The sequence below is a fragment of the Prenolepis imparis genome, unplaced genomic scaffold (genome assembly GCF_030444845.1).
Source record: "Prenolepis imparis isolate NDT839.2.m4 unplaced genomic scaffold, iyPreImpa1.0 SCAF_9, whole genome shotgun sequence".
NCBI lineage: Eukaryota > Metazoa > Arthropoda > Insecta > Hymenoptera > Formicidae > Prenolepis > Prenolepis imparis.
The window spans coordinates 734,501-749,831 of NW_028141167.1; the positions used below are offsets into that span (position 1 = coordinate 734,501).

The 15,331-nt window shown below is 30.2% G+C and overlaps 1 protein-coding gene across 1 annotated transcript in view; it reads left to right on the top strand.

Moving 5' to 3' along the window:
- Myo61f (unconventional myosin 61F) overlaps positions 1-15,331 on the top strand; it is a 41,702-nt gene that overhangs the window by 2,658 nt on the left and 23,713 nt on the right. The window contains exon 3 of the mRNA XM_083047005.1: positions 700-782. Within this exon, the coding sequence (XP_082903131.1) occupies positions 700-782 (83 nt within the window). The remainder of the gene's footprint in view (positions 1-699; positions 783-15,331) is intronic.

The following is a 15,331-nucleotide window of genomic DNA, read 5'->3' on the forward strand; positions in this document are numbered from 1 at the left end:
ATTAATTACACAGACCTTTTCTGAACGCTATTATATATATAATTTTCGTAATGTTTTTATAAAATAATTTTTTTTTATAAAAATAATGACTGATAATAAATAATAATAAATAATTAATTGTATATTAATTAATAAAAAATATTAATTAATTATGATAATGTAATGCTAATAAAAAATAAAAATAAATTATATAATCACGGTTATCTAAAAAAATTAACTCTTTAAATTTAAGAATTAAATTATATTCCGATAAGTCTTAAAGTTACTTACTGATTTATATCTATTGGAGAGACTCTCTGTTCCGGGCTGATCATGGGCCGATTACTGTTGTCCCACGAATTGTGTCGGCGGTGACTGCTTTTGTCCTTGTAAGCCTCGGCAATATTGTTGTAACTGCCGACGATCCTGCGTTTGTCGAGCTCTTTCAAAACTTTCTCCGGCATACTACCGGCCGATTTATACAATCCGCTGTTTGTATGCTACGATAAAAGTATATTTTAACAATTAGATTTATTTCAGTATATATTTTTTTATGCAATAAGAAATAAAGAGGAGGATAAATCTTTCTTTTAAATAATTATCTTAATAAAATATAATAATCTCATATGTATATATTATTCATAATACTCTATAATTTTTCCTCTCTTTTCCCTTTCTTTCTCTTCTATTCATATTAATATTATATTTATTATCTTTCAGATACACTCGGACTCATACCTTCGAAAAGGAGTACACCGGGCTGGGAGCAGCGTTCGGATTGGTCCAGACATTCGTCGCACCAGGTATGTCTTCATTGTTATCGCGCAATAATTCTGCCGAATACGACGGTCTCGCTGGTATTATAGGCGATCGACAGCAGACTCTATAAAAACATATGACAATCTTTAAACAATTCGTTGCGAAACGAAACACTAAAAGGGAGTTAAAGAAAAGAAATAAAATTACAATGAATTATGCAATATACGAATGGAGTAGAAAAAATATTAAATTAAACATCACATCGTTGATTTAACAAAGATATGTCAAATATGAAATAGGAAATGTTATAAAAGAAGCTCATAATTTTTTTGAAGAGCTCATAATTATTTTAAAATATAAATACAAACATAAAGGCGTAATTAAAGAGCTTTTTTAGAACGCTTGAAAATCGATAAAAAACGAGAAACAACATGTTTCAATTATTTGTTTGTAATTTGCTTGTATACTCATATCGCCGCGGATATTTCTATAAACAGACTTACGAGTTTACGTCCTCCAGTTTCCTGAGTAGTCTCTCGTTTTCCCGGCAAACGAGTTCCTGGTCTCGTATCACTTGCTCGCGCGTGGCGTAGAGCTCCGCGTTTTCACGACGTAACGCCTCGTTCTCGGTGATGTATGCGTGGATAAGTTGGCTCAGTTCCGAGCTCTCCATCTCGGCTAATTTGTCGAAATCTACCGGTGGTGGTGTCATGGGTATCCGTCGTTCGGCTGCAAACAAAATTTGTGTCTCACTCACAATGAATTAATAGAAAACATAAAAGAAAAAAAAATCCATTGAGAAATATATTTATTTCACGAAACCGAATATACTGAATCTTTGAAATTATAAATCGATTTCAAAATTTCTTTATTATACGTTTTACGAAATTTTTATCATTATACTAAAATTTGTTTTAACTCATCCAGCATTCTATATAAAATTATATTGCTAACAATTTTAATTATTTCTCTTGCAACTTAACGCGTTTCTGATATGATGTTTCTGAAAGCGATAATTGACACAATGAGAGAGATATTAAAAATTTGCAATTAGTACTTTTGGATTCGCTACGAATCATATTTTGAGTCTCGTTGAGATGAAGCGTCATTTTTAAATGCTCGTTCTCGGTCTGAAGTGCTCCAACTTCTCGTTTCAAGCTGAGAATTAGAGCTTCACGTGGGTCCTGAAAAATGAGATTTATAGCCATTTACATTTCATAGAATTACATTACATATTTCTTTGAACATTAGGCGTTTGCCAAATCGCATAGCCAATGATCTTACCATCACTATAAGTGGTTTCGTAGAAATCTTTCTGGCCCTCGCGGCGTATCTTAAAGTGTTTAAGGTCTCGTTGGCGTTTGAACGAGCCGGCGAAACGCAGGCAATCTAAACATAAAATATTTCACATCCTTAAGATAAAATAACAATTTATTATTTTTTTTACAATTTTATTTTTAATTATTAAAAAAATATGTTTAATATATTAATATATTATATATTATCATAATTATATTATTATCATAATATATTATATATTAATATATTATAATATATATTAATATATTAAAAAATGTTTAATTTTTTAATTAATTTATTTTTAACTTAATTTCATCTGTCGCGATTCTTTTTAATCCGCTACAATTTTGAGGGGAAAAATTTACAACGCTTTTTTAATAATTGGTGGTTTATAATAGCAATATATATAGCAATTATATCATAATGATTTCGTAAAAATACTGATCCCGAGATCGATTTAAAAGTTACCGTTACAAGAATGCACTTATTTACTTACCATTAATGTGACGCCATTTCCGGCAAGGCTGTCAGCCAAAAGCTTTGTCAACTTGCTGTCTCGATAAGGGATATGGCCCCCTTTCCGTTTTCCATCACTTAAGGAAGCGATGCAATATCCTATGCAAACACAAACGACGCTTCACTCTTAGGAATCAATTAAATTAGATATTATTTTGTGCAAATTACACATAAAAAATACCACTTTTTTTTAGAAACAATGTTGCAAAAACTGCGTATTTATTATTGAGAAAAATTGTTTGTGAAAAATTCTTACTGCCTCATTTCGCGGCTGTAATCGCGAAAGTTTATCGATTATTTTCCCTAGACATAAGGCGGCACGTCTTTTCACATGTCAGTAACTTAATAGTTCTATCGATTACTTCAACTATTCTAAATAATAGACGCAATCTCATCGCAATTTCAAAGTCAAGATCTAATTCGATTTTCCGTCGATAAATTAATTATAATAGTTTATTATACCTATATAGTGTATACTATTTCTAGTGTATAAAATAATCGTTTCAACACGTGTAACGTGAATTTTTTTAGCTTATATAGCATTTCGTCATCGCATATACGAAATATCGGATTCCGCAAAATTTCAGTTCAATTAATAAATTATGACGAATTTTGTTACACACAGAGAAGATTCCTTTAATTTTGTCTATGATATTGGAAAACGATAATAATTATGATACATTGACTTACCTAATACCATAAGACTTTTGTTGATGTTGTTTGCCTCTTCTAAGGTCTTGCCTTCGCTCAGAGTTTTCTTCGTCATCTCGCTTCCGGCGAGGTCGACGAAATTAATTTTACCTTGTTTCGAGATAAACACACCGTTCTCCATCTATTGAATCAATGCGAAAGGTATTCGTTTTAGTCCTCGTTACAAAATAATGATTGCGTGGTCAGATAAAATAAATTAATCAGTAATGAAAAAATAAGAAAGAGAGCGAAAAAAAGACTTAATTTCGCTTTATTTCAAGATGAACATATCACGTTTTTTCCATCTATCGCTTTCTTCGATATAAATTAAATTGATTGCGTGGCGAGAAATGGTACTAGGATAAATTAGTGTTTGTTTAAAAGGTCTAATTTTATTTTGATATTTTTGTTGATGCTTATCTTCGATATATCCACTATTAATATTAATATTTGTCTCACGGGAAATATGTATAATGATTTCAAGTATTTATATCATATTTACTTACTGCTTGTTCAGAAATTATAGTTACAGTCAGAATCGAATGGCTTCTGCTGGAATATTCGTTCATATTGTGCGTACCGATAGATCTATTTCTCATTCCTATAAAAAAATAGCGTCAATCCAATTATTTGGATCGTTAAGAAATGATCTGTTAAAATATTTCTACAAACATCTTATAAATATTATATGTACCAAAAAATTCTCTCTCTAAATAAAATTTTTAGATTAGGATAAATAAAGAAAGAGGAATAAAATATTGATAAATTGATGAAAAGAGATAAAGATAAAGAACATTGAATAGAGAAATTGAATTACAATAATATATTATAACTTTTTAATTTCTACTTTTTGTTAAAAAGAAAATTAACAAAAGATTTATAGAAGATGTTAAAAATAACAAGAATTATAATTTTCAATTTTTTTCGCAATTTTAATTGTCTAAAGCCTAAATTATCGAAATTGCCTAAATATTTTTGAAGTCGTACCTTCTTCGAGAACCGCTAAAAGATCATCAAGTTCTTCACATTCCACTGTGAAGAGATTCTCAACGAAGAATCCACGTGTCTTTTTGCTCCATCGAATCGCTAGAGGTTTTCTCGAAGTCCCGGGATTTAAAAGATCTATCACCTGTTTATAATTTTATTTATTTTTATAATTATTTCTCTTATGAAGAAATTTATAAAGAAATTTGCTACGATAATTGCTCGCGTTTCATTTCATATAATATATCATAAAATGAAAAAAGAAATTTACTTATATTTTATTTTGTTATTTTTATTAAAAATTTTTAAATAATTTTATTATCTTATCGTTTTAAAGAGATAGATAGATGGACCTTCTCGTTATAGATTTCCAGAAAGGAAGCCTTTAGCACAAAATTGCACTTCTCATGTTGTTGAAGGACTTTAAATAGGTAGACGAAAGAACGGAAGACCAGACCATGATCCTCCGAGTAAGGATCCATTTTTTCAAACTGTTAGAAAAATAATTGAATTAATAATGATAATTTATAATAATAAATAATTTATATATATATATATATATATATATATATATAATAACGCGCGCGTGAAATAGATAAATTAAACTTTAAAATGATTTATTTTTTATAGGATTCAAAGTTCTTAGCTATAAATTCTACAAACTCTATGACTTTATTTCATTAAACTATACACACACATATATATATATATATATTTCTTGTGTGTGTGTTAAATTTTATTAGAATTTATAAATTTTATAATACCTAAACGGATCAAATTAAATTCTTTTGTTCCGTTTTTTTATTCCGAGATAAAAGTATTTTTTATCACAGTAAGATCGCGAAATATATGGCGATAAAATATTTCAGCACACCTTTGTTAATTATTAAAAAGAATATATTTTTTCACTGATCTTTTCATCTTTTTTATACGATATAAACTTGACCTATCGAAATTTCAATATCGCTTTTAGTTGCGCGAAACAACACATTACGTGTGACTTAAACACGTCGCATTATCTTATCTCCGAAAGACGATCAACTCTAACCTTCCAACTGACTACGTAGCTATCGATCTTTAACGTCACCATATGTTTTACGTATCGTATTGTCTTCTGCATGTATAGACGATCGTGTATTGCGACGCTTTTATAAAAAACACTGTGCGTAGCTGCAAACTTGGACTTTTTCTCTCGGAACATTCAAATAATGTTATTGTTTCAAAGGGCTCCAAATTTTATATATTTACTAAATATATAAATACTAAATATAATATTTACTACACACACACATATATATATATATATATATATATATATATATATATATAATTATTATATGTACACAGAGAGAATTTTCTCTTAGAATTTACCCTGAAAATCATGGTAATTGTGCGACAATATGGTATGAAAAGAATTTTCTGAGAATTTCTCTGATTAATATTTATCACAATAAAAATAGTAATATCTATCACAATAAAATATAAAACATGTTTGATTAATTTTACTAAACTGCATGGTAAAATTAATCAAACATATTTTATATTTTATTGTGATCGATTGTGAAATTCTCATAAAATTCTTTCCATACCATATTGTCCCACAATTACCATGATTTTCAGGGTAAATTCTAAGAGAAAATTCTCTCAGGGTATATATAAAAAGTGCAACTCTCATACAAGAGTTATTTATTCACGTTAAGCTCCAAATGAAAACAAACTTTTTAATTAATATTTCCAAAAAGTGTTGGAATACGCAAAGCGAAGAAAATTGATTTTCTTTGCTTACAAGTCTCGGAGGTCCAGTCAGGGTATGCGTTTTGCCACTTCCGGTTTGTCCATAGCAAAACACGGTGCAGTTAAAGCCTTCCACCGCCATCTCGATTAGATTTTTAATGCCGGAGTATTGCAGGATATCCTCCTGCGTGGCGTCCGGCTCGAAAACGACGTTGTAGGAAAATACCTTTGGCTTTTTCTCGCCGCTGCTCGTAACTACATCGCACTATAAAATAGATTACGTGCAATGTTTATAGTTTGACAATTTAAAATAACTTAATTGTTTTATAGATGGGCAAAAGGTTTTCTCTCCGTACGATATATATCGATTTGAGAAGTCGAGACGATTTTTAAGATAATTAAATTTTCATACTTACGTATATTTGTCCTTCGCCGGGAAATTGTACGACCATCTCATCGCCGGATTTGATCTCTTTATTACTGAGCGGGCGAACTCTAAGTAAAAAGAAAAATAGATATTGTAATCATTTCAAATTTATTCGAAAAGTTTGAATATAATATTAAAACGAAAATCATGCTATATATACCTGACGGCGACATTTATATTACTTTCCGGAAGTAGATTTTTGGTCGCAATTATCCGTCTATCGCCGTCCACCAATTTTTCGATGCTACCAACTCTGAAAGCAACATTATTTTCGCGATATACTATATATCATTACGCATTAATTTTATTTTTTAGATAAATTGATTTATTTACACATTAACGAAGTAATAAATTACTTAAATGTATTGTATAAAAATAATATGAAGTGATTAACAAACGCGATATATTTAAACATTAATTAATCAATAGAATGATACGAAAATCTTATTTTTACCTAATAAGATCAGTAAAGAGAAGAATAATTATCATTTTATTACTTTTAGAGCTATAGAAAGATAGGCGACATTTTATCATTATTAAGTAAATTATCTTTGAATACACATATGTCGTATATCGCTGCTCATTCTACATAATTAAAAATCACCCCGTGGATCTCCCTGTGCGCGGACGTCAGAACTTCTATAGTTAATAAATGTAGATAGAATAAGTTATAAGGGTTGTGCAATTGTTATCATTATACGTGCACTATTCCCGCTGGCTGTTCTATTATTAAACGCGATCGTCGATCTAATTCCGCAAATTAACGGCGTTCTATGAATGCGCGATGGCAAGCGGCCAATACGGAAATGTACAGTCAATCGTTCGATTGACCCCTAATCGCGGTCAATCCTTATAATTCACGAGGCTCGATCGAAGCGTATATCGAGTGACTCGTGTGTATATGTGTATATGTATGTGTGTGTCTATTTGGTTGCGCTATTCAGACGCGATTTCTTTTTCATTCCGAAACATCGTATCTCCGAGAGAAGCCCCTTTAATTATTTAGGCTCGATGTTGGTAAATATCGAATCGTTAGATCGATTGCGATTCCTGTTGAGAATATCGCGTAGTTTGCAACTCTTACATCTCAGTGAAAATTTGTTGAAATTTGCCTATATATATGCTTATTTCCGGAAATTGAAACTTTAGAAATCCGACATTACATATGCCACGTATATTCTGACTCAATTTTATTTATTTATTTATTATTTATAAACGAGAAAAGGAAGAGAGAGATCCCTTTAGTACAATAATGTATATTTGATTACAAATTACTAAACTAGCAAACACGCAGATAAATGCTAAAAAATTAAAGAATATATGTATTATAATAATTAATAATATATAATAAAAATTTATACATATAATAAATAATTACCAATATAAAATATATAATAAAATATATTTTATAATTTTAATTCAATTTTAATTTATCTATTTTTAAAGAATTTTTCAATTATCTAGGGAGCAGTTGTTTTCAAAACAGCTCTCTTTTCTATTGTATACATATGCGTGAGTCATGTGCGAGCTGCGCGAGCTTTGTGTTTATCATTTTACAGTAGTTGTCGACCCGCACGTGTACAATATAAACGCACACTATTGGGATTATTCTTATTAACGAGACTCGATAGCCGTAAAAATCACTCGATTCTCCTCGAAACTTATAAATTTGACTCTCCCTCGTGAAATTAATTTTATGCACACGTGCACAAAGATACAACACCATAAATATACGCATGTTTATGGTATAGTTCGATGTCTTTTATCGATTACGGGACCTTGCTACGCGACCTCTCACTCATAGTCGATTACAATGACCACCCTGTACATACATATGTACATACATGCGTAAATATCTCGATATATCGTTCGCGCACTTGTCCCTTTTTTTCCTTTTCGCATAGGATGAGTCACTAGAAATAGAACGCGTTCGAATGTGTCTCTCTCTTATTGTTAGACTTCAAGATTCGAAAAAAATGCATAGAACACAATTTTAAATCTTCTATACATTAAATAAGCATTTTTACCATTTCATACAATAACATTTAATAGAAATTAGAAATAAAATTATGAACTTTAGATTTCTGTCTTCAATTAAAAATGTTTTTAATTTAATATTTTTTGGGATGATACATTACACGATACAACTGATGATGTATAGACTTGATTTTAAATTATTGTAATGCGCAAAACAATGCCGTGACAAAGATGGGTTATATATGGGTTGCGATGATACTATGTAAGATTAAATTGACGATTAATTATTGTTCAAATACAATTGCATGTCTACTGCAAACTTACGACTGTATAAGAAGCGTCAGAATATCGTTTATATAATATATCATGAAATATTGAAATTCATTTTTTGCATAATATTATTTTTTATAATCTCTCAGAAAATATGTACTCGATTTTTTTCTATAGTATTTTTCCACCTCTTTTCTTCAGCACAATTTAAACGTATATATAATATGACTAAGACATACTAAAAATTGCATATATTAAAAACATAATTATATTTAAGTTTTTATTAAGAGAGTATAATTAAAGCATAATAAAATTTAATAATCTAATTCTCTCTTTAATTACAATTTTAGTTAAAAATGCACTATTATATGCACACCTTTAAAATAAATGCATACAGAGGGGAGGGGGGTATTATGTATAATATTACTTTATAATACAATAAGATAATATTTAATAATAATAATAATATTATATATCGATTGACCTCGAGAAAAACCGCATTATCTCGTAATCGAGTAAGCAATGTCGAAGCGTGTGATACTGTAACGTGCAAACCCTCGTATGTCCTGTGTGCGCATAGGTTGTTTTTCGTATCGATGCGCAGCGGTAAAGTTTACACAAGCATCCGTCTACATAAAATTGAATAGAGGTCGTAAAATGCGAGTTACTGTCCACCTTGATGGTATGTCATCGTATGTCATCATCTTTGTCCCAGATCTTTCGAACGATTTTCAATTAGGCCAATATTTCCTGTCCACCAATATTTTTTACGAAACCACGAGTCGAGCAATTACGCTCGAGTGTAATCGCGAAAGTAAAACGCATTTCTAAGCATTTAAGGCTCCTGGCTCCTTTCCGACCATGTCGAAATCGTGACGTCAGAGGCGAGAAAACACACGCTAAAATTTCTTAGATGCCACTTCGAAATAAAAATATATTTCGATGAAACAGCACTTCAGATGGCTTTAGCACACTCTTAAAAAACCCCGAAAACTATCCTTTCCCCTTTATAATCAATCAACAGCTGTAAAATGTAATATTATGAAGCCCAGTCCGTCTGGTCTTTGCACATGCGCAGTCATTCCGCATGTCAAAGTCTGATATCTCGATCATTTTACAGATATTGATTGATTATAAAGGGAAAAGGATAGTTTTCGGGGATTTTTAAGAGTGTGCTAAAGCCATCTTAAGTGCTGTTTAATCGAAATATCTTTTCATTAAAAAATGGCATCTAAGAATTTTCAGCGTGTGCTTTCTCGCCTCTGACGTCACAATCCAATATGGCCGCGGTGAGTACCCAGGAGCCTTAAAACATATAATAATAATAATAATAAGTTATAATTATAACATGTAATAAATAAAAATAATTTATTAAGAAAATAATATTTATATATAGAAATCTAGAGTTATCCTTTTTCATCGATAAAGAAATTTTATGCCACAAATAATATTATGTTTGCAAAAAGCAATATATTATATACATATGTTTTTATTAAATAAATTTCTAAAAATTTCAAAATTAATAAGTGAAAATAATTTATATTTTATATAATATAGAGAATTATTTCTTAAAATTTAACTTCTGAAAGTTTTCTAGAATATTAATAAAATCAAGAGAAAGAAAATTATATAAATTGTTTATATAATTTTAAATTTATTATTGTTTTATTTACACAATAATCTCTCTCTTGTGTCTTTCAATCTCTCTCTCTCATGATTAATATATGCAATATTTTATAATATATAAATCTTAGTATTATATCATCTCTCTTTTACATTTCTATATATCTATTGTTTGATTATATTTCTAAGTTATATTTTTACAATAATGTAATTATATTAATTATTATGATTGAAATCTGATAATGTTATGATACAAGAAAACAAAGAACCTATATTATCTTTTAACTGTATACAGTGAAAAGTTTATGAACAATTTTTACGTATTATAAAAGTACAGTTGTACTTTTTCAGCTTAAGTGAAACTTATATAGAACTTCAAGGTGGCATATTTTTTTAATGTCATCAGTTAGTTTTTCTGACGTGAGTAAACGAATTTGACACGAGTGTCACTCGTGCATAATATAGTAAGCATTGATTGGAAATTTTACAGTTGTTTTGCATATATATGGAAAAAAATAATATCAATCTTCACACTATCTATTAATTTTACTGCAGTCATCTTTTTGATATTATCGCGACAAATCAAAGCGATAAAGCACGACGGCGCGAACGATAATTGAGTTGAATCTATTTTTCCATCACGTACTTACGCGAACATAATATATATGTACATCACACTTCAACTTGTCACGTATCGATCGATTGTCAAAGTTTTTTTTGTCGAGGTTTATCGTCTTGGCGACAAACAAATCATTGATACATTTATTCCATTTCGCTAAAAATGCACGAAAAGATTTACTCGCGATATATATATATGTATATATATGTATTATATATAATTTATATAAATCTCTTGTGCAATAGAAATTTATGAGAGTACATGTGAAAAATATTTAATACGTAAAATAATATATTAAAATACATAAAATATAATTTTGTATTTTATGTCCAAAAATAATTTACTAACATTTATGATAGATTTATTTATAATTTTTTTAAACTATTTGTAGAAAAAAAAGGTACAAAATATATTGTCAATTTCTAACTCAAGTTTTACTATTATCGTTAATCTTTTATTCCGACAGCATCGATACGTCGATTATTTTGATCGCCTGTTTCGATTAGACAAATTTGTTTCGCGGTAATTTTCACCGGAACTCTCAATGATATATTATCCTTCATGTCTGTTCGTACACTAGACAAGGAAATATGTTTTTTTCGATATTTTTTCGAAGATACAGTTTGATATTAATAAATGGACACATTTATTATTATTTATATCATGACAATAACGAGTTTATGATGATGTTGCTTATAAGTTTATTATTCAAAGTAATTTTTCATAAAATAATCTATTTTTTGATATAAGAAACGTCATAGAAATTTATTTATACGTCAAATTATTTTTACGTCAAATTGTTGGAATATTTTTGAAAGAATTTAAAATTTATAAGTAATTTTTATTATTTTAAACACATTTTTTAAATATTTATTGCAGTCGTAGATAAAATTTATATTTTGAAAATGATTTGAATATGTTATTTTTAAACAAAATATAAAAAGAATATAAATAATTATTTATAAAGTAAATAAAGATTTATTAAAATATACAATTATAAAATCTTAAAATTTATTTTCAACATTTTTATTGATTAAATTGTGCTTAAAAGATAAATTTTATATATATACATATATAATCTTTCTTGTTAATTTATATTATTAACACACAAGATTACATATAACTGAGACACTTAATGAGATTTCAATGAGATTTGAAATCTTTGTAGATAAAAAGTGTGTATGTGTAATAGATGTAACCATCCTGTGCAACTAACAATAAAACCCAAAGCGATCCAGACTCGCAACATGTTTTATTTTTTTTCGGCGCGCGATTAAAAGGCAGATGTACTTACTCGTTGCCCTGCGAGTGCCTAAGTGTACTTTTCCTCTTCCCTTTGGAATCGGAACCGCCGCTCTTTGCCGGACTACTTCCTCGCGAACCAGTTTTGTTGCCGGGACTGTTTCCGCGCGAGCCTCGACCTCCTCCTCGTCCTTTTGACCTTCCGTTCCTCGCATTTTCTCGTTGGGGGCTCGGGCCGCGCGTCGGAGATGGATTTTTCACCAGCACCATCCGTCAACCTGCTAAATTTATTTATCCGAATATTAATCCGCGCGTCATTAATGCGAAAACATTATCAGATTTATATTAAGATCTCAGTTTTGTGAAACGCGCTTTTTAAAACCACATATACTTTTTAAAAATAAAACAATAGGAATTATTTATATTTAATAAAAATAAAATTTTATAAGAACATATTTATTAATAAATATAGTATGTTTGCTTTTTATAATTTTATTAGTGGCATGAAATTTCTTATCAATAAAAAAATAACTCTAAAATATGTACATATATATATATATATATACAATTTTCTGTGATTTGGAAAAAATAGAACACGTTTAGACGATATAGAGATATCAATGCAAACTGCTGTTTACTGTGTGAATCAAGATCACGCTTATCTTTTAAGAATCTTTCCGGTAAATGCACAAATTCGAAATGCGAAAATTTATGCAATCACGTGCATTCAATAGTCAACTAATTATGGACGTTTCGCGCATTGTGTACTCGATTTGATTGCAAATCCTCGCTAAGCTTCGTTTCGCTTGCAACGATAATTAGCTGTTACCGCAATTAAAGCGAAAGCTACTTCGAACCGCTTTAGAATTTATTTAGATGAAAATTCTAATTTTTCTAAAAACTGAGATATATAAATAAATATAGAAATATATATACATATATATATATATAAATACATAATAAATGTATTGAATACAAAAGAAATTATTTGTATATAATAAATATAACAAATAAAATAAATAGACAATATAAAAATGTATATAATAAATATGATTTAATATGACAAAAAATTAATTAATTAAAATTGTTTTCAAATAAAATCCGTCAATTCGGTTTTACAATAATGAAATTTTTTAATGGCAGAAGATTTAATTAAAATTATGCGCTGAAAACAACAACTCTTGTATCATTCAGGCATTGTTGCCTGTGTGAAGAATGGAATCTCTTTTCTTTTAAAATGAACGTTTCGGGAAATCGCACTTTGCTATTTTATCGGAAGTGAAAGCGAACGAGTGAGAGAGATGGTAATAAAATATTTTACATGAGTCATTAAAGGCAGATTGCAATTCGCAAGAAAAGCACTTCTTAAAATGATTTTGAATTAATGATCGTTTAAAATGACAATCTAATCTTTAAACTCTACAGTCTCTAACAGTTTATACATATGATATATCACTCTTTACTTTCTAATATTATTTTTATTGCGATAGAATTTATTACCTCGCGAAAAACGTTAAATATTAATGATTAAAAAAAAATTGTGACAGCTCGTAGAAAATGAAAATGGATCTTTCATCTTACAAATATATTTTACATTACATTGTTAGAAATATATAAAATATAGGTATGTATTTTTAATAATCTACTACAATATATGTGAATAACAAAGTATTAAGTATTAATTAATAATAATAGATAGTTAATAAATTTTAATAACTGATATAATAATGAATTTCGATAAATATATAAATGTATAAAACGAGCTGAAAGTAATGTCGGGGTCGTTATCCCGCGATCTCTCATTAAAATAAAAGATTCTAAAAATAAGAGTTATTATATATATTTTCCGCACGCGTTATTATTACCGGGTATTCATAAAAATAAAACGCTCGTTATTCGAGCGCAACGAAATTGCGCTCATCTCCCCCTAATAGAGCGCACACGTAGGATACTTTCATAATTGAAAAGATCGCTCCCAGGCCGCTTATCGAACTTATGAGTTGCAACGTTCTGACGTCTGCCAGTGTGTATAGTCTACCGAACGAAAATAATGCACTTACATTCGTAGTTTCATGTATCGTCCGGAAAATTCCCCGGCACCCTTTCGGTAATCTCTTCCTTCCCCACCCGCGAATCGGCGAGCCGCGTCGCCGATCCTTCCGAAATTCGTCCCCGGGAGATTAATCGTAGAAGCCGCGATCTATCGCGTCTATCGAATCGCGCGGCCGAATCGAACGCATCCGCGAGAGAGAAAGAGTGCTGCGTGCAACAGCAACAACCACCGGCGCCGTACTGACACACGGGGGGATGGCGAGTCTTGACTTACCACTCCGGGGGGATGAGGGTGGTTTTCCTATAGTCGGTGTCGCGCGCCGATCGAAAGCGGTGGGCTTTGCATGTGTGTTCATCGCACATTATTACCATTATTTTACCACGACTACCGTCATTGTACTATCGCTACCCTCGTCCTCGCAACACGGTCATCGTCCACGTGGACTCGGAGTTACATCACCACGAACTTGACATCGACAGCGACAAATGATAACGATGATGGTGGTAGCGCGCGACTTATCAGATATCGAAGGCTGACCTGGCTTTTTCGTTCTCTTAGCTTCGTTATTCGTTTATTCGGATAAAAAAATTCTATCCCTCTCTGTTATTCACTCGTATTTATTTTCTTCGAGAGAAGAATTCGATTGTGCATCTCTCTAATTGGGGAGGCTTAATGCGCATCGAATATTTAAAGTGGAAAGAGCGACACGAGCATGATGGATGGGTGTCTTTGAGATTCCTGATTTGTACACGAAGGACGAGAGGAAATGCGCACCCGTCTTTTTTCCTTTCAACCAGATATTGCTTCCCGAAATAGCCTTTTCCGTACTAATACTAGATGACAGTTTTGCAACTAAGTAGATACTGCTATATACATTGGCATTGATATACATAGCGATGAACGACTCCAATTTGCAGTCTATAATATCAAGACTTGTGACGGAGAAAAGCTAAAGATTAGAAAAGCGAGACATCGATTTTAGATTTTAGATTCTTCTCGAAAAAATATAAAAGTTATTATAAGTATTGGATGAAGGAATATTATTTTTTTGTAAAAAAAAAACATCGAAATTGGCCGAGAAAAATTCGTGGTTCAAAGGAAATATATTTTTAGTATATAATATAATTTCTGTATATTTTATATATCTACATTTATATGA